This window comes from Ailuropoda melanoleuca, chromosome 11, assembly GCF_002007445.2.
Source record: "Ailuropoda melanoleuca isolate Jingjing chromosome 11, ASM200744v2, whole genome shotgun sequence".
NCBI classification, from domain to species: domain Eukaryota; kingdom Metazoa; phylum Chordata; class Mammalia; order Carnivora; family Ursidae; genus Ailuropoda; species Ailuropoda melanoleuca.
The window spans coordinates 27,484,836-27,511,112 of NC_048228.1; the positions used below are offsets into that span (position 1 = coordinate 27,484,836).

The 26,277-nt window shown below is 37.5% G+C and overlaps 1 protein-coding gene across 1 annotated transcript in view; it reads left to right on the forward strand.

Moving 5' to 3' along the window:
* The first annotated feature begins 3,907 nt into the window (after nt 1-3,907).
* The window catches only part of LOC100468568 (sodium/hydrogen exchanger 9B1), a 63,008-nt gene continuing 40,638 nt past the window's right edge, over nt 3,908-26,277 (forward strand). Inside the window, exons 1-4 of the mRNA XM_034671429.1 lie at nt 3,908-4,038; nt 10,192-10,388; nt 23,514-23,583; nt 25,549-25,687. Of these exons, the coding sequence (XP_034527320.1) occupies nt 10,378-10,388; nt 23,514-23,583; nt 25,549-25,687 (220 nt within the window). The 5' untranslated portion in view covers nt 3,908-4,038; nt 10,192-10,377. The remainder of the gene's footprint in view (nt 4,039-10,191; nt 10,389-23,513; nt 23,584-25,548; nt 25,688-26,277) is intronic.

Genomic DNA, 26,277 nt, shown 5'->3' on the forward strand with positions numbered 1-26,277 from the left:
AGGGCATGAAACACAGTAGGCATTTAATAAATATTTATCGACTGAATCACTGAGGGGATCCTCTTCCAGTACAGAAAACCTCTTGCCACATAACAGTTCAGAGCTTAGTCTCCTTGCTCTGTCTAGCTTGCTTGGGCTGCTATGAAAAGTACCATAGACAGAGGGACTTAAGCAACAGACATTTATTTTTTCATAGTTCTGAAGGATGAAAGTCCAACATGAGGGTGCTAGCATGATCAGGTTCTGATGAGGGCTCTCTTCCTAGCTTGCTTATGGCCTCCTTGCTGTGTCCGCACATGGTAGGGAAAGAGATGAGTGGGGGAGGGGGAGTATGTAAGCTCTCTGGCATCTTTTCTTACAAGCACACTAATCCCACCATGAGGACCCCACCTTCATGAGCTCATCTAATCCTAATTATCTCCAAAGTCCCCATCTCCCATAACATCACATTGGGGATTAGGGCTTCAGCGTATGAATTTGGAGGAAAACAGTCCACCGCGAGGGTGTCATACTTCAAGGACACTGCTAAAATAATCACTATAAGTACTTGTTCTACCATGTCCTTTTCTCCTAGAGTCAGTGCCATCCATATCTCCTCTGAGAGGTTTTGGTTTTGGGTTGTGTTTTTTTTTTTTTTAAGCAGGCTGATTAGGTTTCAGCTCTGAATTATTTTCACATTCCAATATTTCTCTCTGGTATTAACTCCAGATAACCTTGATTGGACTTGGGTGTCCTTAAAATTTCCTCAGCCACACATTTGCAAATGATCTCATCCTTAACACTCTTTAAAAATAGTAATATTTTTTCCTGATTGCAAAATAAGACATTTTCATTGCAGAAAATTTAGAACACAGAAAAGTACAAGGAACAAAACTGAAACTACTCTTAATGTAAACATCTTTTATTTTGATTCTTTTACATTTTACTCCTGCAGTTCTAGAGGATGCCTTATTTTCAGAAAGACACATCATCCACTGAATTAGGTGAAGGGCAACATAAATACTTTATATTTGATTTCTGTGAAGATATACAGACTGAAGAATTTTTGTTGTATATAATGAATAGTGAGCCTTCCAAATAATCATTCATTCACTCGGTAATATTCAAATATTCATCTTACAATGAGTAAAACAGACAAATCCTTACCTTCATGGAACTTATGTTTTAAAATCCACTCATTCAAAATCCACTCACTCAAAATGCACTTATAGTATGCTACTATGTGGCAGGCATTATGCTAAATACTAAGGAATACAGCAATGACCAAGATGTTCAAGGGCTCTGCTTAATAGAACTTCAATTCTAGTGGGAAACTGACACTGTGGAGAATACAAATATGAATAAGACATCATACTTGCCTTCAAGAATCTTACAAGGAAATAAGATATGTACAAATAGCTGTAATCCAAATGAATAATTCAAAAGTGTTCTAAATGAGGAACATTTCTTAAAGGAGGAAAAACTTCAATTGGACCTTCAATTTGAATTGATGTAATAATATTAGAGAGTAAGGTGAAGAAGAAAACAAATGGGTCAAGGGTGGGCATATTAGAAAAATAGTAAAGCCCGGAATATAGTAAATAATTGGCACTTAAGGTTGATAAAGAGAATTAGTGACAGGTAAGACTAGAAAAGAAAATTGGCAGTTAAATTGTACCAAGTAGATCATTGACCACATTTCTATTTTCATTACTTGAGCACCTTTCAATTTTTTGCTTCCCAATGTACAGAACCATTTCTATAGAAGATATTTTTAAGTTATTTTCATCATGTCAAATTTAGTGAAAAATGCTGTCATTAATAAGGTTCTCCTTGTTCCTCGAAAGTGTTTTGCTTTTAATGACATGGTTGCAAATGCAATCAACTTAATTATTTTTAAGTTACTGTTGAGTTTTTACAAGAAAAGGAATTGATGGGGGCGCCTGGGTGGCTCAGTCGTTAAGCATCTGCCTTTGGCTCAGGGTGTGATCGGTGTTCTGGGATCCAGCCCTGCATCAGGCTCCTCCGCGGGAAGCCTGCTTCTTCCTCTCCCACTCCCCCTGCTTGTATTCCCTCTCTCGCTGGCTGTCTGTCAAATAAATAAATAAATAAAATATTTTTAAAAAGAAAAAAAAGGAATCGATGCTTTTTAGATGTTTTTTAAAGCATTATTAAATTTTTATCATGTTATCTTTAAATAAATGTAGGACATTATTTTTGAAATGTTTCAGAACGTTGTATTTCTAGATGAATAATTTATGTAGTTCTTTGTAACCAGTGGGAATTGCTTTGTGCCATTTTACGAGCAAGTAACACAGGTTTTAGTTGCTGAACCCAAATTAAATCTGGCTTGAGCCCTCTGTTCTGATGAGAATTTCAAAACCCCACTTGTTGGTGTGCCCTCCGTCCTCCTTGGCTGGACCCGAAAGCACAAAACTCTCCAGTAGTTCATTGCATCTGGAGCACAGAGCAGTGTCTTGGAGGCCATCAGACTCCTCTCAAAAACCTTCCTTCCCAGCTCTACCATCTATACTGCCACCAATACCCTGCTTCCTCCTTCCCTGCCAGGAGAACAAGCATTTCCCTAACCCTATAATCACAAAAAATCTTGTCTACTCTCCTAAAAAAAAAGGGAGAAAATAACTTTCAATCCTTGCTGAGATGTCTCCACAATGCTAAAGATGAAGGAGAATTTTTTTATTTGATCACGCAAGAAAGAGTTGTAATTTAAGTCAGATTTTAAAGGATAACTAAGAAAAGGGGAAAGAGAACACTCTTGATAGAATAACCTTAGGGGCACCTGGTAGCTGAGTCCGTTAAACGTCCTACTCTTGAATTCTGCTGAGGTCATGATCTCAGGGTCATGGGATGGAGTCCCTCCTAGGGCTCTGGGCTGGGCCTGGAGCCTGCCTGGGATTCTCTCTCCTTCTCCCTCTGCCCCAACCCCACCCCCGCACCCCCCACGCCTGGGAGTACACTCTCTCTCTCTCTCTCTCTCTCTCTCTCTCTCTCTCTCTCTCTCTCGCAAAATAAATAAATAAATAAATAAATAAAACCTTTAAAAAAACACATAGGCAAAAACACATAGGGATATAACGTGTGCAGGAGTTGAAGTTGTTTGGAGTATCAGGAGCGAAGTTAGAAAAGAGCAGTTTGTCTTTATAAAAAGTTTGGACTTAATCCAATAACAATTGTTTTTCCTCTTTTAGGAATCTTAGAGATTCCATAAGAGGAGCCTTGGGTCTAAGAACCCAAAGCTTCTAGGGGCCCACCCTCAACTAGGGTAGCTCTGCTTTCGTTTCATACGAAGGTCTCCGCATAAGATTTCATGTGAAAAAAAAAAAGGTTTTATACTAATAACAGGACATTGAGTGTTTACTTTGTACCAAGCCCCGTTCCAGACACTTGTCATGTAACAATTCATTGTTCTCACATCACCACCAACCACGTCCTTTACAGAAGAGAAAACGGAAGCTCAGGGAGGCTATGTATTTGTCTGTCATTCCATAGCTATAGAGTGGCAGTGCTGAAATTTGAGCCCAGTCTTAACCCCAGAGACTATTCTCTTTTACAATTGCACTATATTTAAGCTGACTTAAGACGAAACATGATATGAGTTGTGACAAGTCACTCTTGGCACGTGCAGCCCCCTGGCGCGGCTTTTTGGCTGAAGGGCCCTGTGATGTCAACTCTGTCCCTGGACTTTGACAACGCAATAGGTCAATATTCACAAGAGACGGGGAAAGGAACGGGTCGAATAGACTGAAAGCACACCAGGCGGTCCCGGCAAACCCCAAAACCCTCACCTCCGCAGGCCAGAGCGCCCACTACGCCACTTGAAAGTGCAGCAGCCACCAGCCCCGCCCCGTCACCGCCAGCCCCGCCCCGTCACCGCCCCGCCTCCCTCAGCTGAGCCAGCCGCCATTAGCCTGGCCCCAGCAGCCGCGCGGAGGTCAGGTCCTGGCGGCTTTCCCGGCCGGGGCGGCGCGTGGTGTACGCGGCGGTTGCTGGGCGCCAGGGCCGCTCCCGGGGTAGCGAGGGATGCTGAAGGAATTGTAGGTACGGTCCATTTTTCTCAACTCTCTTCCTTTCCAGGCTCTTGGGCACTACTGGTCCCTCGTCTCGCGCGGTCTTTCTCTTCCTGTGGACCCGAGGAACTCCTGTTCTCCCGCTTCAGGAGGACATGGCTCCTTTGTCAGAGCTGGGGAAGCAGCCTCAGACCCTTTTCTCTCCTCCCCCTGACTCGTCTTTACTCCCTCATCCCACATCTCTTTTCTGTTCCTTCCCTTCCTCCTCTGTTTCTCTCATCTTACAGGTAAATCACAAGTAAGAAAAAAGAGGTCAGTCAAGACTGACTGCAGAATTAATTTCATTAAGGACAAACTGTTGTACAAAGGGTGACTATCTGCAAATGAACCTTAACATGCTCCTGTGACTGGCGGTGTGTTCCAGGATTGGTTGCTTATCCCGGGAAAGCTTTCCTCCCTAACTTACCCTCCTCTCAGTTCCCCCGTCCCCAGCCTATTTCTGTGGACAGGCCCTTGAGATTAGTGCTTTTGAAGGATTAAGGACAGTTGCACACGTACCAGGTGTCCAGTACATCATTCAGGAGTCGTAAGAGCTCTGCAGGTCCGTGCCAGGTCCCTGACACACCTCTATGTGTGTCCTAGAGCCTATGAAAAATTAGGTGGTGCGAAGGAGAGGAGCAATTAACCTGGGTACTCCCTAATTTTCCATAAGGGTAAATAGAATTGTTATTTGTGCAACAGCACTGTGGAAAATTAACACTTGTTACTATCACAACTAAAGAATTCACGACCCCAGGTGGGTTTAGTTACTATGTGCCTATGAAAAGGGCATTCATATTTATTGCCTTCTGTGAGTACCAAAGTTTATATAGCTGTTTTTATCAGTCGGCTGTCTCTTGTGAGGAGCTCCTGCCCATTACCAGACAAAAGGAAAGAGGCACGTGCAGTAATAGCACTATATAAATAACATGTTTATGCCACATCTCATTTTGTACATTATTTTTATATTCATCCCATTTATACATTTCTGTGAGATGGAGTTGGTTAACAAAACTCCGTTTTACTGAGGAGGGAACTAAACACAGATTAAACAATACCTGGAACTTAGTATAATATACATTCAGGAAGTATTTGTTGAAGGGATGAATGGTTGAGATCCTCAAGGAGCCATGCCTTATTCGCCTTTGTATCCCCTGGACCCAAAGCTAAGTCTAGCACTAGGTAAGTTCGCAAATGTGAGAGAGGTCAAGTGACCCACTCAGGAACAGGCGTTCATTAAATATCTTTAGGGAACTACTATTTTGTCATTATTCTGAATACAATGGTGAGAAAGACTTGCAAGATTCCTGTTCTCATGGAACTTAAAATTTGATGAAAAAAGAAACAAGATATGAACAAGGAAATTTTGGATAATGTTCAGTGATGTGAAGAAATAAAACAGTATGAAGTGAGAAAGATACTGGGGAAGAAGTTGCTTTAGTTTGATTGGTTAAGGAAGGCTCTCTGAAGAGCTAACATTTGTGCTGAGACCTCAGTGTTCCAAAAAAGCCAGCTACAGAAATATTTAGGATCAGAGCATTGCAGTTAAAGGAAACTCCGATTGTAAAAATCCTGCAATAGAAAGAGCTTGGCTCTTCCAAGGAGCACCATAAGACTGCTGTAGCTGGAATATGGATAAAGTAGTATAATATGACCTGGAAGAGATAGGTAGAAGCCAAATCATATAGGGCTTTGAATAGGTTGTGGGGTTCTACCCATGGAATAAGTTTGGAATTCATTTAAAGTGTGATGATAAACCAGCAGGGAGTTCTTCTGGAAGGGAGTAATATAATCTGATTTACATTGAAAAAAAGATGTGTTCTGCCTATTATGTGGTTAATGGATCATAGGGATTGGAAGAGAAGATTAGTAGCAGAAGATAGTTGTGATCCAGGAAGGAATGAGAGTAGTTTGGGGTAGAGTGGTATAAGAAGTGGATGGATATGAGATATATTTGGAGGCAGAACCTACAGACTTGGTGATGTTATGAATATAGGGGTGAGAATAAAAGAGAAGCTCCTAGGCTTTTCTCTTGAATTTGAGTGGATGGTTGTGCCATTTACCAAATGAAAAAGGCTAAAGAAGATTGTGTGTGTGTGTGTGTGTGTGTGTGTGTGTGTGCGCGCGCGCGCACATGTGTGTTGGAGGGTTGTTTTTATTTTACTCACCTTGTTTGATATCCTTATTAGAAATCTAAAGTAAGTTCTGTGTCTTGAGTTCTATGTAAGGAACCAAAGACAGAAAGTTGAGAATCATCAGCATGTAGAAAAAACTACCTGGAGAAAGTGTATTCATAGAGAGCATTCCAATGATTAGAGGTAAAGCAGAGGGAAAAGAAGCAAGCAAAGGAGATGGAGAAGGAGTAGCCAGTGAAGTAGGAAGAAAACCCCAAAAATGCGGTGACTTAAGTCAAGACACAAAGCATGGCCAGTATTATTGAAACATGGTGAAAAATTAAACAAAATAAAGAGATCTGACCATTGCATTTTGGCAACATGTAGTAGTAACGTGCCTTGACAAGCACAATGAAGAGAAAATGTAATGTGAAGAAATAGGCACAGCACTATAGATATCGCAAGATATTTCATGAAGAAGAGCTAAGAAATATAGGTAATACAGGAATATGTGGGGTCAAAGTAGAATTCTCAAAGATGGAAATACTGAAGTGTGTTTCTAGGCTAATGGAATTAGTAAAGGAGAAAAAAATTATGAGAGAATGAGTATATTTTAAGAGTGAAGTCTTTGAGAAAACGAGGGGATGGGATCCAGGGAGTAGGTAGAAGTGTTGGCTCAGAAACATGAACATAAAATTTATAGTAATAGGAAGAAAGGCAGTGACTATAGGTAGAGATGCAGATAGATGAATAGATTCAGTGATCTCAAGAGAGAGTTTCTGCCTGAAACTGATTCTCTTTTGCTCAAGAAAGTAGAAGGTCAGAGGCTAGATCAGTAAGGAGAGAGAAGGAAGAATGTTTGGGTAGGAGGCTTAAGGGGTGAAAAGAAGGCATAAAATAGTCATTTTATTCTATTATTTTATTTTTTTAAAGCTTTTATTTTATTTGACAGAGAGAAAGAAAACACAAGCAGGGGGAGCAGCAGGCAGAGGGAGAGGGAGAAGCAGGCTTCCCGGAGCAAGGAGCCTGATGCGGCACTCAATCCCAGGACCCTAGGATCATGACCTGAGCTGAAGGCAGACGTCTAACTGACTGAGCCACCCAGATGCGCCATAAAATAGTCATTTTAGAGGACAGAAGGTAGTCATACTTGACTTAGTCTGTTTAGGCTGCTGCTCTAACAAAATAGCATAGACTAGGTAGCTTATAAACAATTATTTCTCATAGTTCTAGAGGCTGGGAAGTCTAGGACCAAGGTGCTGGCAGATTCAGTGTCTGGTGAGAGCCCTATTCCTTGTTCACAGATAGCCAAAAAGGATTAGGGAGCTCTCAGGAACTCTTATTAAGGGCACTAAACCCATTCTTGAGGGTTCTGTCCTCATGACCTCTCATATACCAAAGACTCCCACCTCATAATGCCATCACATTTGGGATTAGGATTTCAACATGAATTTTGAGGGGACATAAATATTCAGTCTATAGCAGTACTAGAGAAGCATGGTAGCATAGCTGGGCAGGATTATGTGCCCATTTGACATTCGTGGCCTTGTGAGTGGGTAGCTGAGATAGGGTGGAGGAAAAGATCATAGTAGCCAAGGAGTCATAAGACCAGACTGTTGGGAGGGTTGGCTACCTGGTTATTAGTGGTAAGTTACTGAGTGAGTTCTTGACTTCCTGACTCAGATATCCTGACTTCCCAGCTCAATATATTACCATTTTACTGATAAATGGCTCACAGCATTACTCTTTTATGCCACTTACCCTTCCAGTTAACATTTAAAAAAAAAATGTGGCTTGATTTTTTTTTTTGATCCATATATCCAAATACTAGATTTTCATAGGCTGCTGCTTTTTTCTCTCTTATCCCCTTAATATTTACTTGTCGAATTTTAGGTTTGTTTTTGTGTTGGGGGGGGCTTTTTTTTTTTTTTTTACCACTTACATCAATATGTGTTTATTAAATTGCAAAACCCTAACTCTTGTAAAGTGGAAATGAAGGATGAAATTTGGAAATTCTGTTGCCTGTAGAGCTGGGATGACCAGTAATAGGGAGACCTGATCTGTATTTACTCTAATAATAATGATAATGATAATAATAATAATAATATATAACGATAATAGACAGCATTAGGGTAGCCTTTTACATTTTGTGCTATGCTTTTATTTTCTCTTATCTCATTTGATTTTATAACTACCTTTTTCAGATGAGGAAACTGAGGCTCAGAGAGGTTAAGGGTCTTGACCAAGGACACATACTTAGTAAGTGGCAGAATTATTAACCACAGTGTTCTGACAATAAGTCCCATGGTTTTTTTTACTATAGTAGTTTGTCTCTTTGCTTTTTATACTATATTATATCCAAAATGATATCAAAGAAAAACTGGTAGGTAGAAAGTAATGGCTAGCTAAAGGCCTTTTACAATTCAAAAACTTTTTTTATATGTTTAAAACTCAACAGTTAATGAAATTAGATAATTACCTACCATCTACTGTGTTAGGTAATTCAAAGAACTGAGAATGATTATGAAATCACCACTGATTTAATCTACTAGGGAAATGCAAGTCACTAAATAGTTCTTGGGCCCTCCCCCAAGCACATACTATATGTGCTTCCACAATACCCTGTATTGACTAAACTCCATGTACAAAGGAGAACGAATACAGTACCAGTTACACAGTGGGCTCTCATTGAGTATTTGTCAAATAACAGAATGATGATAGTTAAGCAAGCAATTGTAATAGTGAGATGAATGCTATGATAAGGGATGGATGCTATGATAAGGACACATCCTAAAGGGAATTTCTAAAGGGAGGACCTCTAAACTGATATAGAGCTAGTTGTGCAAAAACAGGGGTGTAGGGTTGGAAGACAGTATACAGAATGTATAAAGTCTCAGAGATATGAGGCTTGGCAAGTTTAAAGAAGTAAAATACAGCTGAAGTTTAAAAAGCCAAGTAAAGGGGCGCCTGGGTGGCTCAGTCGTTAAGCGTCTGCCTTCAGCTCAGGGCGTGATCCCAGCATTCTGGGATCGAGCCCCACATCAGGCTCCTCTGCTGGGAGCCTGCTTCTTCCTCTCCCACTCCCCCTGCTTGTGTTCCCTCTCTCGCTGGCTGTCTCTATCTCTCTGTGAAGTAAACAAATAAAATCTTTAAAAATAAATAAATAAATAAATAAATAAATAAATAAAAAAAATAAAAAATAAAAAGCCAAGTAAAAAATGAGATGGGCAGGGACAAGGTTAGTCCTTACTAAAACGAGTTCTGTAAGCTGAGTTTGAGTTTGGGCATTTTTCTTCTATGGGAAGCCATTGAGGAATATTAGGCAAGAAGTTGCCATAATCATGGTACATTTTAGATTATGCTGCATTGTGGACATTACAAGCGGAGGTCCAAGACTGGAGGTAGCGAGAACAGTTGGAAGGTCATTACAGAGCTAATGGGAAAAGGTGCTTATGGCCTGGACTGGGCAGTCGCAATTTATAATGAGAGAAGTGGACCAAATTTTCAATTATTTATGTACTTGTATTAACATGATTTAGTAACTCACTGGATATCAGCAATGAAGAAGGAATGACTCCTTGGTTTCTAATTTCAGCAACAGAGTAGATGGTGGCTTCATTCTCTGAAATAGGAAATTCACTGAAGAAAGAATAGATTTAGTGAGGGAAGGTTTTGAGTTCAGTTATACATATATTGAGCTTAAGATTTTGTAAAGACAATGAAGTAGAGATATCCAATAAGTACTTAAATACACTACTTAGAAACTCGACGGATTCTCTAGCCAGACTCATCAGCATCTTGGTCATAATTGGAGCCATTAGAATAAAATAAATTTCTTAAAGTATATAGAGTAAGAAGAGAAGAGGGCATAGGGAAGAACGCTGAGGAACCCCAACATTCAAAGGACGGATAGAGAAAAAGAAGACCAAGAAAGGACAACCAGAGAGCTAGAACAAAGGTAGGACAAGTTATAAAGTGATGTGAGAATTAAAAAGGAAAGACGACTTCTAGTTTTGTGCTATGCCTTACAGGAAGTTCTATTGGAATGACCCTTAAGCAATGCATTTCCTTTACAAAGAAGAGATGCAGTAGTAAAATATTACAAACAAAGAAAACAAAAATGCATGAGAGAATAATTAACAGTTTGATGTGACTGAAATGTAGAATCAAGAGCACTAGAGAGAATGCCATGATAGTTTGATGCCTCGTGGAAAACCATGGATTCTGGGTAAGTTTTTGGTAACTTTATTATTTGATGAGAAAAACCACTGTGGCTGGGGCTAAGGGAAAGACAAGGATATAAAACATGCTCTGAACCCTGGAATACCTTACCATTTTAGTGTGGAAATAAGATCTAGGCACCTGAAAAGAATAAAAATTCAAGATAATATCTGATTAATGAGAACGAACACCAAATACTATAGGAATTTTAACAGTGGCAAAGTCAATTTGAATTGGAGTACTAGTTTAGCCCAGATTTGTATTGTCCTGATTAAATAATAATGCCAGCTAGTCATTATTTTAAAAACAAAAACAAAACAAAAAGTCCTGCTCTAATTTGAATGCTCTGTATAAAGAATACTCTCTTTGTAGATTTGGCTCTCAAATTCATTTGTTCAGAAAGGATTGTACTGTAGTTTTTACTTGATGATCTTTGATGTACACTAAAAAAGACTTCCTTGTATGAAAGATAACAATAGCTCCAAAGATCCTAAAGCAATACATATAGATAGTGATACATATGCTTTACCTAACATTCATTTAATAAATATATGTCAAATGAGCATTATGCTTCAGTAATGCATAGTGGCTCTGGGCATGGACTACATATTGAAACACACCTGAATTCAAGCCCCAGTTCTGCTTTCAATGGAAGGAAAAAAGTTGCAATCTCACTTAGAATTAAATTATCAGCTGAATACCATAGCTTTTGCTATGAACCATACAAACATCTTACTTTATCCCCATAATAGCAAGATATGTAGTATGTATTTATTTATTTCTGTCTTATTACAAAAAGGATTTTTAAGAAGTTTATTGAGGGGCACCTGGATGGCACAGTCTGTTAAGCATCCCATTCTTGGTTTGGGTTCAGGTCATGACCTCAGGGTTGTGAGACTGAGCCCCTCATAGTGCTCTGCACTCAGCATGGAGTCTGCTTGGGATTCTCTTCCCCTTCCCCCCAACTTGCTTTCTGTCTCTCTCAAATAAATAAATAAATAAATAAATACGTTTTTAAAAGAAGCTTATTGAAATAAATATATCATAAAATTAGAAATGAAACTGAAGTGATCATAAATAAAAGATACTAGAATATAAACCACTATGAAGTCTTCTTTTTGTTAGTATATGAAAATCATGCCCTAATGTCTAGTAAAATCAAATTTGATCAGCTAGTCTCAAATTTTGTTCTGCTTTCTCTAGCTGTGAGCACAAAGTAAGAAAAGTAGATAGTATTATGCTCATTAAAAGATGACCAGATACTATAATTTCCCCAAGATCATGCAACTCTAGTATATCTCTGATTTCAAAGCCCTCATCCTTTCCATTATACCAGCTATCCAGATAAATAATGAGAGGACTCCTAACAGGATACAGTCATTATAACCCTTAGACACCTGAATTAGCACAATTCTTTTTTTTTTTTTAATTTTATTTATTTATTTGACAGAGATAGAGACAGCCAGCGAGAGAGGGAACACAAGCAGGGGGAGTGGGAGAGGAAGAAGCAGGCTCATAGCAGAGGAGCCTGACGTGGGGCTCGATCCCGTAACGCCGGGATCACGCCCTGAGCTGAAGGCAGACGCTTAACCGCTCTGCCACCCAGGCGCCCCTGAATTAGCACAATTCTTATACAGGTAGGCTTTTGTTTATATCAAATTTATTTAAATAATTGCACAGAGCTGTTGACAGATTTATTCTGTCAAGAAATTGACTCCTAAAAATGTATTAAAAGAAAGATAAATTTTATGAGTTTATCTGCATTTTAAATTACAAAATTTGTATTAAGGAAATCAGCATTTGAAAAATTGAATATATAAGAAAAAGACAATCTCCAGGGGAAGTGAGAAGTCCAAAGGAAAATAGAAGGAGCTATCTAGAGCAAAGAGGAAAGCAGATGGGCATAGTATTAAAAAAGAAAGAAGGGGGCAATGGGGAGAGGGCTAAGGCTCATATATCCTGCCTAGCCTGCTTCTGATCCCTACATTATTCAGGTATCTGGATTTTCCTCTATACCTTCCTCCATTTTTCTACCAAAAATCTTTTTAAAAATCTTAAAAAATCGTGAAATCTAACCTTAGCCAGGGTCCTAGTTCTTCAAACCTTTCACTCTTTAATTTTTTTCTATAGAAACAGAATCTTTTTCTAATTTGTACTGTTGATTTCTTGTTTGTCTTTGCAGCATAATCATTAAGGACCTTATTCATTCTATAACTTACTTCCTTTTTCTTAATGTATTTGTAAAGCCTATTCTTGGTGTTGGAATATTTTACTCTTCTACAAAAGATCCCTTTCTTATTCACATGCAGAAATGTTTTTGTTTTTGTTGTCGTCTTGAGTATCTGGCATTTTAAAATTCTCGGTTCACTCCATATTTATTTCACAAATATTTATTGAGTGCCTACCATATGTAGATCAAGAGTAAAACTGGATATTGTCCCTCCTCTCGTGGAGCACACAGCCTTCCAGTTTCCTCCAAGATGTAATAGGTCCACTACAACCTTTTTTTTACTGCTCGTAATCAAAAACTCTAGACAGATTTGAAGTGCAACTACCTGAAGATTGAAAAGTAAACGAAAGCATGAATTTCTTTTGCAGCTTTGACCTGTACACAGACTCCAGTCAGAAAACCATGCAAGAACAGGAGGCCAAAACTGCAGTAGAAGCCCTATTTTCATGGCTTGAAGATGTGGAAAATGGACTCCACAGTTTAAAGAGAGCATGAGGAATCCTTGTTTTCCTTTTGTGGTTTTTCCCCAAGGGCAAATCCTATTAATGACATTATGGGCAACTACAACTCAGAGAAAAACCCCATCTTCTGACCAGAGAAACCAGGAAAAAAGACCTTGAGAGATAAAGCACAGTGCAGATTTAGGAGAGGAAAAACACTGGAGAATGAGGTTCCTTAGTTCTGCATATGAACCCATCCAAGTGCCTTGGGTCATCTCCAACTGTGCATGCATGAGACAGGCCTAAAGCAGCATAGCAATGGCTTGAAGAACTAAAGTAAGATAAAAATTGTTTTAATTAAATGGGGGGAAAAACACTGCCCAAATCACAGACTAACCCCTGAGTGGTTCATGCATGAGACAGACCAAAGACAGCATAGCAAATGCTTTGAAAACAACGGAATTGGAACCAGGTCCCTCAGAAGGAGAAAGCTTATGCTCTGCACCTAACCAAGTTGATTACCTACTGAAATAAACAAAAATTTAAATATTCTTCAGAGGATTTTAACAAGACCCAGAGTCTACACAACAAAATGTCAAGAATATACTCCAAAAGTACTTGACATATAAAGAACCAGGAAATGAATATCTTATAAGAAAAGAAAATCAATAGATGCCAACCCAAAATGGCATAGATATTAGAATTAGCAAACAAAGATATTAAAGCAGCTATTATAACTGCTTCATGTGGTAAAGAGAAGTATAATTGTAATGAATGGGAAGATACACATTCACAGCAGAAAAATAGAAACAGTAAAGAAGCAAGTAAAAGATTTTGAACTAAAAAATACAATATCTGAAATAAAAATTCACTGGATAGACTTAACAGCAGAATGGAAATGAATGAGGAAAGAATCAGTGAACTTGATAAATAGAAATTGTCTGATATGAAGAACAGAATGAAAAAAAAGATTGAAAAATAAAATGAACGTAGCCTCAAGAACCTGTAGGACACTATTATGGAGTCTACAGCCTAATTCAGAACATTGAACAATCACTCTAATGGATACAAACTGAGATAAATGTTCTTGAAGAAAATAATCAAGATTCTATAACTGCATATAAAAACTAGACCCGACTTAGCCTAGGGACAGAGGTGGTTTCATAAATATTTCTCTGAGGATATGGCCTTTGAGCTGAGGGATGAAAAGGAGTTAACCAAATATAGGGGAGAATGGTGGTGGAGAGTGTTTCAAATTAGAGAGAAAAGCAAGTATTAAGCCCTGCAGAAGTAACCTGGCAACCTCAAGGAACTAAAAGAACATCAGAGTGACTAAAAGTGGGGGAAAAAATGGTTGGGTAATGGTATGAAATTAGGCTAGAGAGGGAGCCAGGGACCACATCATGCAGAATCCTGTAGGTCATTGCAATGGACTGAATGTGCCCACCCCCCCCAAAATTCATATATTGAAATCTTAACCCCCAGTGTGAAGGTATTAGGAGGTGGGACCTTTGAAAGTTCCATGAGGTTAGGTCCCCTATAAAGGGATTAGTACCCTTATAAAAGCAATCCCAGAGAGTTCTCTACCTCTCTTTTTGCCATGTGAGGATACAACAAGAACTTGGCAGTCTGTAACCCAGAAGATTTTCAACCGTACTTGCTGGGACCCTGATTTTGGATGTGCAACCTCCAGAATTGTGAGGAATTCTGTCTATAAGCCACCTAGTCTGTGATACTTTGTTATGGTAATTTGAACTAAGACAATCATGTTAAATATTTTTGTCTTTATCCTAAAGCCAGTGAGGATTATTAGCTCACTCAACCAGTGAAATGGTGGAAACTTCAGGATACCCAGCATTTAGCAATTGATGAGTGTGAGCCTGTAAAGGAGACAGGGGAGGAATAAGAAGAAGAATGAGGGGCGGGTTGGGTATGAGAGAGTGGTTTAACAAGCGCCAAAAGAAAAATGTTTCATCATGCCGTATGATCACTTGGTGATTACTTATGACCTTTGCTAGAACTATTTTTTGGAGTGAAATAAGTAGAATCTTCAACTAAAGAACAATGAGGGGTGAATAGTTTATGGGAAAAAAGAGACTGAGAATTGCCAACTCTCTGAAACAGTTATTGGTAAAGGAACAGAGACAGATGGGGCAAAAACTGAATGGGCATGTGGATTTCTGGGAAACTTTTAAGGTGAATCATTTAAAAGTCATTGGGAAGGGGGCACCTGGGTGGCACAGTCGTTAAGCGTCTGCCTTCGGCTCAGGGCGTGATCCCAGCGTTCTGGGATCGAACCCCGCATCAGGCTCCTCTGCTAAGAGCCTGCTTCTCCCTCTCCCACTCCCCCTGCTTGTGTTCCCTCTCTCACTGGCTGTCTGTCTCTGTCAAATAAATAAATAAAATCTTAAAAAAAAAGTCATTGGGAAGGATCTAGTTAAAAGGAAGTGTGAAGGGAGAAGTTGGTACAGGCAGAGAAGGATCATTTATAGTATAAATTTCTTGAGAATACAGGAATGAATATATTCCAAAATACAAGTGCTCTGATTGCCTTAAATAGGAGGAAGAACACTTCCTTTAATGTAAGAAGAGAGAAGAAAGAGAGGAAGGTAGATTTGTATGTGGAAAAGGGAGAGAAGGTTACTGATGATGAAGGGGAATATGTGGAGGATCTGCAGTTTAAGAAGAGTGTAAAAGGATTGGGATAGTTTTGGGGGAAAGTGAATTGACAGAGAATGTATTTGTTAGGATTGGTACATTTTAAAGGCCCACTGGAGGCTGTTGGTTATGAATGTATAGTGATGCCAGGTTACTCTAGTGTAGCTTTCTATGGCAGTATTCAGTTGCTCAGTAAAGTGAATGAAAAAATGGGATCATAGGGTTGGTGCAGGATCAAGATTTTTCTAGAAAGGTGCCACAACAATAATCATATTTCAAGTGAGTATAGGATATTGGTAATTTGGAGATGATAGATCACACATTAAATACAAAAGGAAGTTATGAGGGAAAGGGCTAAAAGCTTGAGCTAAAGGTATCATTCCACTATATATCCTTATGAGGCTGAAGAATGGAAGGGATGAAGCAAATGTAATTGAGCAAGCAAACTGAAGGAAGATAAAGTAGTATTTTTAAAAGTAGATGTTTGAATTAATAATCGTTGATTATAGAACATTTCAGATGATGGAAGGGTCTAGCATGGCCTTTCCTTTATTGGAAAGGAAGTAAAGAACCGAGGAACCGAGGTAGTAGATGAGTTATCCAAGTTTATGTTTAAGGCTCACAAGCATTACAAATCTGGGGTCAGGTGTTCATCATGGCTTTGGTGAATAATGGAAAGGGACCAAGATGAGGTCAGTAAATGACAGTGACTAGAAGAGGTAAGAGGTGGTATTGTCAAGTTATACAAGCTCAAAGAAGCAAGGAAAATAATGTTTAGAAATAGCAGTAGGGTGTCAGAAGGAGCACTAGCAAATAAACGGCTAGCATGTAAGAGCTATAGGGGAAATGGTGTCTTTTAGGGAAGGGCTTGGTTTCAGATAGAACACAGAATTTGAGAGAATGCTCTGAAAATAGATGGAGAATGTAAGAGGCTGAGATTTTGATAATAGTCTAGCAGAAGTTCCAGAGTACTCAGTGAAAGGGGTTGGGAGGTGAGGGGCATGTAGAAGGCTGGATCACAGGCAATGAAATGATGGCTAGGGATCTTAACACTTTTATAGTTGACTTCCAGTGAGCTATTTCTAAATGATGTTAGCCTTCTATAACTTACTTATTATTTGTACTTTATTTTTTTTAAGATTTACTTATTTTAAAGAGAGAGTACAAAGAGGGGGAGGGGCAGGGAGAGAGAGAAAGAGAATCCTCAAGCGAACTCCACACTGAGTGCAGAGCCCGATGCATGGCTGATGCCAGGACCCTGAGATTCAGACCCAAGCTGAAATCAAGAGTCAGATGCTAAACCAACTGAGCAACCCAGGTGCCCCTCATTATTTATACTTTACTTTGAAGTTCTAAGGCCCTTATTTTTAATAGTTTCTTTTCTAAAATGGAAAGGACGAAAAGTTCAATATGTGGTAGATTTTTCTTCTTTCTTTTTCAAAATAGATTTATTATAGCCATTTCCTAAATCTAAACCCTTGTGAAAGATTTAGTGTATGTGTGGTGCAGTATCTGGCATATTACAGGCACTTGAGTTTTAAGAGTGCAGGCTCTGGAGCCAGACTGCTTGATTCTGGCCCCACCCAACTCCTATATTTATAGCTATGTCACGTGGAGAAGTTAATTCAGCTATGCTAGGATAGTAAAGCCTGGACAAGGGGAAGTAGTAAGGTATCCTGATCTGTGAAAAACAAGTGAGGCCACCATAATTTGCCTAATCTGGGAGGGAGGATATCATCCAAGGCAAAATTCTTAGAAAACTATTCACTAGGAGTTGGGGAAAATTGAGGTAAAATGAGTGTTGTAAAGCTGTCTCAACCAAGCTTGGTCTCTGATTTGCTTAGCAATTAACACTCCCCCCCTGCCACCAGTCCAATATTTCTCTCTGGAGGAAGGTCTCGTCTAGAGACTATAAATTTTTATACACAATGTCAGGGTTTCAATAAAAATTATTAGCCATGCTAGCTATTAGACAATATTATATGACTACAAGCCAAGATAGAAAATTGAAAATAGGAACAGACTCAAAGGTGCCCCAGAATTTTTAGTTAGCAGTTAGCAGACAAAGATGTTCAAATGACTATGACTGTAAGAACTAAAACTATGAAACTCTTAGAAGAAAATATAGGGGAAAGCTTCATAATAATAGATTTGGCAATGAATTCTTTGATTAGATAGCCAAAGCACAGGCAATAAAAGAAATAGATATATTGGACTACATCAAAATTAAAAACATTTGTGTGTTGAAAAACACCGACAGAGAAAGAAGGCAAACCACAGAATGAGAAAGTATTTGCAAATAATATATCAGGTAAGTGATTAATATCCAGAATATATAAAGAACTCTTACAACTTGAAAACAAAAAGTAAATAACCCAATTAAAAACTGGGCAGAGGCGCCTGGGTGGCACAGCGGTTGAGCGTCTGCCTTCGGCTCAGGGCGTGATCCCGGCGTTATGGGATCGAGCCCCACATCAGGCTCCTCTGCTGTGAGCCTGCTTCTTCCTCTCCCACTCTCCCTGTTCCCTCTCTCGCTGGCTGTCTCTATCTCTGTCAAATAAATAAATAAAATCTTTAAAAATAAAAAAATAAAAAAAATAAACTGGGCAAAGGGGTGCCTGGGTGGCTCAATCAGTTGTGTCTGCCTTCGGCTGGGTTTATGATCTCAGGGTCCTTGGGGTGGAGCCCCGCATCAGGCTCTCTGCTCAGCAGTGAGTCTGCTTCTCCCCCTCCCTCCCCCTCTCCCTCTGTGCTCTCACCCTCTCTCAAATAAGTAAATAAAATAAAATTAAAAAACTGGGCAAAGGACTAAAATAGACATTTTTCTAAAGAACATATACAAATTGCCAATAAGGGCTCAAAGATGCTCAATAATCATTAGGAAAATGGAAATGAAAACCACAATGGGATACCATTTCATACCCATTAGGTTGGCTATTATGAAAAACAAAGTAACAGGTGCTGATAAGTATGTAGAGAAATAGGAACCCTTGTGCATTGCTGGTATGAATATAAGATGGTATAGCCATAGTCACTGTGGAAAACAGTATGACAGCTCCCCTAAAAATGAAACAATTACCATATGATCCAGAAGCTTTCCTTCTGTGTATATACCCAAAATAATAGAAGGCAGATACTTAAACAGGTATCTGTACATCCATGTTCTTAGCAGCATTATTCATAATAGACAAAAAGTGGAAACAACGCAAATATCCATCAATGAATGAATGGATAAACAAAATGTGGTATATACATACAATGGGATGTTATTTATCCTTAAAGGGGAAGGAAATTCTGATACATGTTACAACATGAATGAATTTTGAAGAAATTATACTAAGTGAAATAAACCAGATGCAAAAGGACAAATACTGTATGATTCCCCAGTATCTTAGGGTACTTCAATTCATAAAAATGGAAAGTAGAATGTGGTCGCCAGGGAGTTAGGAGAAGAGAGAATGGTGAGTTGTTTAATGGGGAATTGAATACAGAGTTTCACTTTGGGATAATAAAGTTCTGGAAATGACAGCAGTGATGCTTGCTTAATAATATGAATATACTTGATACCAGTGAACTGTATACTTTAAAATGGTAAGTTTTTTGTTATATAATATGTATTTTACCACAGTGAAAAAAATTTTTTAATGATGATGATTAATATCAGCCAGAGACATATTATCTTCAAAGGAGCCATGGTAAGAATGACAGTTAAAGTCTCAACAGAAATTATGGGAGCCAGAATACAGTGGAACATCTTTGAAATTCTTAAAGAAAATAACTTCTAATATGGAATTCTGTATTCAATAAGAATCCCTTTCAAAGACATTTAAGGCAAACAAATAATGAAGGAATTTATTGCCAACAGATCTATATTAAAACAAATGCTAGGACAGACAATACGAAGGTCAGCAAGAATATAAAACAACTGTAAAAATAGGTTATAACTAGTGCAATAAAGAAAGAAAAAGATAAAATATATAAAATTTACAAAGGAAGAAATAAAACATATTTACTGACTACGTGCTTGTGTACTTAGAAAATCCAAAAGAATCATTAGAATAAAGTGAATTTATCAAGGCATAGATATAAAATAAATAAATAAAAATTACTTGTATTTCTGTATACCAGCAAAAAAACAAGTAATAATAATTTTTTTTAATGGTACCGTTTGGTACATCCCAAAAAACATCAATACCTAGAAATAAGTCTAATGAAAGATATGTAAGACCTCTACACTGAAAACTATAAATATTACTAAGATAAACTAAAGAAAATCTAAGTACTTGAAGATGTACATACAATGTTCAGACATTAAAAGACTCAATACTGTTAAGATGTGAGTTCTCCCCAAATTGACCTGCAGATTCAATGCAATATCAGTCAAAACTCCACCAGAGAGAGAAAGTGAGAGAGAGTGTGTGTATGAATGACAACCTCATTCTAAAATTTATGTGGAAATACAGAGACAAAGAGTTAATCCTACTCTTAGGGAGAGCAAAACTGGAGAACTTACAACACTAGGTAACAATTCCTATTATACAAGTACTACTAGTGGAGTGTTGGCAAAGGATAGACAAATAGGCCAGTGGAACAGAAGAAAATCCAAAAATAAATTCACATATATGTGGTCACCTGACTTACAACAAAAGTGACACTGGAATGCAATGGGTAAAGGATGAACTTTTTTTTTTTTTAAGATTTTATTTATTTATTTGACAGCGAGAGAGGGAACACAGCAGGGGAAGTGGGAGAGGGAGAAGCAGGCTCCCCACGGAGCAGGGAGCCTGACTTGGGGTTCGACAGGACTCTGGGATCATGACCTGAGCTGAAGGCAGACGCTTAACAACTGAGCCACGCAGGCACCCCAAGGATGATCTTTCTAATAAATGATGCTGAATCAATTTGGTATTGATATGAGAAAAAATGAATTTTTATCTCTTCTCACACTATACATAAAAATCAATTCCAGATGGATCATAGACTTAAGTGTGAAAGGCAAAACATTAATGCTTCTAGAAAAATATGTAGGAGAATATCTTATGATTTCAGGGTTGTCAAAGACTTATAAAACAACAAAGCTCTAATTATAAAGAAAAAATAAATTAGACTAAATTAAAATAAAAATTTCTGTTCATTCAAAGACATCATCAGTGTGAAAAGGCAAGCCACAGAGTAGGAGACAGTATTGGCTATATTTCTAATAAAAGATTTGATTCTGGAATCCATAAAGAACTCAAAAAAATAAAAGTCTGCCAATACATTTTTTTAAATGGGGAAGGGATTTGAACACTTTACTAAAGAAAATATTCAAATGGCCAATAAATATGTGAAAATAATGTTAGTCACCATGAAAATGTGACTTAAATCCACAATGCAACGTCTCCAGAATAACTAAAAAGAATAAGATGATACCAAGTTTAACAAGGATTTAAATAGTGTTAAAGAGTATTTGGTTCAAATTCCAGCTATGCCACTTGCTAGCTGTGTGGCTTTGGGAAAACCACTTATCCTTCGTGGGTCTCAGTTTCAACATCTGTAAAATGAGAATAACAAATAACTCATAGTGTTATGGAAATGATTCATGTCAAATACTTAATGTAATCCAAGTTGTATCAGCTATTATATCATTTAATCCTCACAATAACCAATAAATTTAGCAATATTGTATCATTACATGTAAGGAAATTGAGGCCTATGGAGATAAATCACTTCTCAAAGTTATTAAAAGATAAAGGGGAGAGTAAAATACATTTCTATCTCAGCTCCATAGTCCTTACTTTTAGTTACCATGCATACTACCTACCAATTCCTCTCTTGGCAGATATGCAAAGAGAGTATCGAGTAGCTGCCATGAATATTACTTGACACAGTATCAAACTTCTCTTAAACATGTACATTTATTGTTCAGACTCCTTATCTAGGTTCTGAAGTTCTATTGCATGGTCTGCTTGCCTGGATTCCAAGTCCTGCTATCCTAACTATGATCTAGCTGTAGATTTTTATGTTTTTAGTTCATTCATTGATTTTTAGAGAAAGAGAGATAGAGTGGGAGCAGGGGAAGGAGCAGAGGGAGAGGGAGAGACCATCTTAAGCCGACTCTACTGAGCAAGAGCCCAACTCAGGGCTTAGTTTCGCAACCCTGAGATCACAGCCTGAGCCAAAACCAAGAGTTGGAGGTTCAACCGACTGAGTCACCCAGGTGCCCCAACATAGCTGTAGATTTTTAAATACGCTGCCTGGTTTCTTGTATGATTCTTGGTGTTTTGTTTGCCTGTTCTTGTCTGTCTGCCTAGTTATGACTTACAGTTTCTCTTTAGTTAGATCACAGCTCAGTGTCACCTTGATCAATATAACATCTTCCGGGTTTATTTTCTCTAGTACTTAATCACAATCTGAACATACTGTTTACCCTGTCTCTGTCAAATAAATAAATAAAATCTTAAAAAAAAAAAAAAGAAAATACTGTTTACTGTCTTCCTCCTCCAACAAGAATATAAGCTCCATGAGAGCAGAAACCTACGTTTGTTTTCTGTTTTATCTTCAGAGCCCAGAAGAACAGACATTCAATAATTATTGTGTGAATGGACTTGTGTCCTGACCTCACAGCTCTTATGCACTACAGCTCAAATTTTTTAATGGTTCTAGCCCTCAGCCTATCCTTTCAGAACTTGACACAGCTTAGGTGATTTCACCCACCCTCCTTGTTCATAGAGCTTACTCACTTTTAACTTCTAGTCTAACAGTTAATGACAGGTTGTCATTCTAATGACCAGATAGTTTTTATATTCCCTTTCAGTAAAATGGAATTTTACTTTAAAGGGACTTAGAGATCTATTTTTTCATCACATTTTAAAAATAAATGTTATTTTCTGTTATAATGACGTAAATTAGTTATGACCCCTTATAGGATTTTACACATTAATATTTTACTTCATTAAAATGAGGCAATATATGTAAAGCACCTAGCATATGTGGTAGGTAACTCAAATGTTAATGATCCTTTTCATTCAAAATTTTCATTATTAATATTCTTGCCTTTTTAAAAAAGTATAGATACTTGAAATACTGTGGGGTTTGGTCTTATCAAGTACCTAAAAATTCAGACTTAAAAGTTGTTAATTTTGTCCTCAATAGTAACTCAAGAATTGAAAGGTATTTTTATGGTAGATACCCGTCCTACACTCGCAGCAAAAATCACAGAGAAGGTTGAAACAATAGATATTTTAAAATAAGTTTCCAGACCTAATTCTTCTCCTGATGCGGTCCTATTTCGTTCTTTTTTTTTCTAGTTCATTCTTATTCAAAATAAGACTTATTTTATTTTGTTTAAATGTTGGACCTATGGATCTTTCAAATGGACCACATATAAAGACAGTATGTATCAGTAACTTACAGACGTAGGTATTAATGTAGTTGATCATATTTAATTCAAAAAATTTTTGGACTCTCTTCTGACAGGAATATGACTGAAGATAGAATAAATCAATGGTGGAAATTATTTCAGTGCATGAAATAAAGAACTGAGTTTTCTGATACATGCTTGTAAGATATGACCCACCATTATGAACTACTGAGAAGTATTAAATTCTGTGTGATAATGGTTTTTAAAATGTATGCACTTGATTTTGCCTCATAACTTTACAATGAATATTTGGAGCTATCTTAACTATAAAGATATCTGACTTGACTGTGATACAACTTTATGATAAAAAAATCATTAAAAAATTAACCCCACTTAACCATGTTTATTTCAGATGGATTTATAGTACTATTTTATTCCAATTATTTTTCTTTTAAATATTAGCATGTACACCACAGAATCACAAAATGAACATCTGGAGGATAAAAACACCCCATCATCTACAACTCCTCAGGTAAAAATCTAAAACTATTCTGTATATATGACATAAAAATCAATCTGATCTTAAAATTTATTTTTCAAGTTTACTTATTAGGTTTCTATTGTATGTCTGGTTAAAAAATGAGAAGTGGTCATGTAAAAATAACTAATTTAAATAAGTCCTAAGAAATGAGCAAAAGGAATGAAAAGATGGAAAGGGGTGACTAAAGATTATTTTGGAGTAAAGAGGGCAGATTTCAGGAGTAATGGATGGCCATGTCTAGGAAAAACTCAGTAATTTAGACTACAAGAGGTAAAGAGAAACTAATTAAAATGTTGTGCTATATATTGGAAAAGAACCAAGTTTTTGCTTTTCCAAGTGTACAGAGTAAGTCATAGACCTTCTGTTGGTCTAGTTTTACTGCATAATAATCGCTCATAATTGGAATTATAAATTGCTTACTTTTGAAAGTAACTTTTTAAAACTTTTTTTAAAAATTGTTTACTTTTTTTTTTAAATAGAGGTTTCTATAGTTCTTAAGGGCCAAAAGTTCTTCTTTTAAATATTTAAAATATTCACCATCGGGGGCGCCTGGGTGGCACAGCGGTTAAGCATCTGCCTTCGGCCCAGGGCGTGATCCCGGCGTTATGGGATCGAGCCCCACATCCAGGCTCTTCCGCTATGAGCCTGCTTCTTCCTCTCCCACTCCCCATGCTTGTGTTCCCTCTCTCACTGGCTGTCTCTATCTCTGTCGAATAAATAAATAAAATCTTTAAAAAAAAAAAAATTTAAAAAAATAAATAAATAAATAAAATATTCACCATTGATTCAAACTATTTGTCTGTAAAAACTTCATCTTAGTCTATGTCAATTTATTATAAATTCTGAAATAATAAAATATAAAATAATATGGTCTTACCTCATATGACCTTTTACCCACACTAATCAAAATTCATCTTTGTGTCTTTACCTTGGCCCTTTTGTATAGTGACAGACTTCCCATAAAATTCTCTATACCAGAATTCCAACAAATTAATCATGATCAGATTTAAAGTTTGATATTAAAAGAGCTACATAATTCATTTACATCAGCTGCTGTGGTGCCTTTGCCTCTCTAGTCATTAAATGTTTCGTCTTCACTTCCTTAATCTGTCCATGCCTATAGCCTTTGTTACCATTTCTTGAATGGTAATGAAGTGTTATCTCTCCACTGCACTCAAAATATTATCAATACACTCAAAGTGTTGGCCTGTGTGTACACATACATACACGTGCACGTGCACACACACGCACCATGATGACAATAAGGCAAATTTGAAGATTTCTATTTAAGGGTTAACCCTACTCTGTTTTGTTTTTTTATTTTTTGGCTTGTTTTGTTTATGTCGGGAGAAACCTCTCAATAATCTCACCAACTAAGATGTCTTTTTTTTTTTTTCTAAATCAGCAGTTTCATAATTAGACTAACTACAATTAAGAGCCTAGAAGATGTAGCTAAACCCCTGAACTACCTAAGGATATTATCTGTAATTAATAGTGGGAGCATGAACCTTAAATTTCTGAAAGCTTGATCTGTTTTTCTCATTTTTTCCAGTTATATAATTTTTCAAATGAAATGAGTCCAAGTAAAATTATATTTCACCTCCTTTCCAACTTAGTTGTATTTTCATTCTAAGAAAGTTTTATTGAATAATCTTTGGAAGTAAGACTGAAGAGGAACACTTTTAATTATTCTGCCTACACTATAGGCTCACTTATTCAGTATGCATAAATCACAAATGAAAATAGCAGGGACTCAAGTCTTAAAGAGTACACAAAGTGCACGCCTGTGACATCCTAAAATACCTAATGATATAGTGCATGAATATTCTTTTATATGTGTAATTCTCCATGGTGACAGTAATAATATGAATTTAATGATGAGATTTGGTGGTTTTGTACATTCATAAAATTGTATGAAAAGTATATTTCTTAAAAGATTTCCTTGCTTTACTTTAGATCCTCAAAGATAGTAGTATTAGTGAACATGAAGAAACTAAGGAAACTGTCTTGTCACAAACAGAGGAAACAAAACCACAGATGGAAAAGAAGTGTTCTTGTCCTCCACAAGGAAAATTGAATAAACTTATTACAAATGGTATGTGAAATAAGAAATGTAAATGGAGAGAAAATGAGAGATATATTTGATAAATATATATTTTTAAAGCTTTTATTTATTTATTTACTTGACACAGAGAGAGCACAAGCAGGGGGAGCAGCAGAGGGAGAGGGAAAAGCAGGCTCCCCGCTAAGCAAAAAGCCCAATGCAGGGCTCGATCCTAGGACCTGGGATCATGACCAGAGCCAAAGGCAGATGCTTAACCAACTGAGCCACCCGGACACTCCTATATTTGATAAATATTGAAACACAAACCAACAGAGCCACTGCTAAATCTGTAGATTTGCTGTATACTTCAGCTATATACTTCAGCTCTTATTACAAACAATATGTGGACAAAGAGGAAATATTTCTTTAACTCTGTCAAAAACTAATAATACTTGCTTAACATATTTTAATGTTTTTCATGACTTCTTACATTAAATCTTGGGGATTAGAAACAGCATTGATTAAGGGGGCCTGGCTGACTCAGTCAGTACAGCATCCAATTCTTGATCTCAGGGTTGTGAGTTCAAGCCCCACATTGGGTGTGGAGCCTAAAGGAAAGGAAAGGGAAGGGGAGGGGAGGG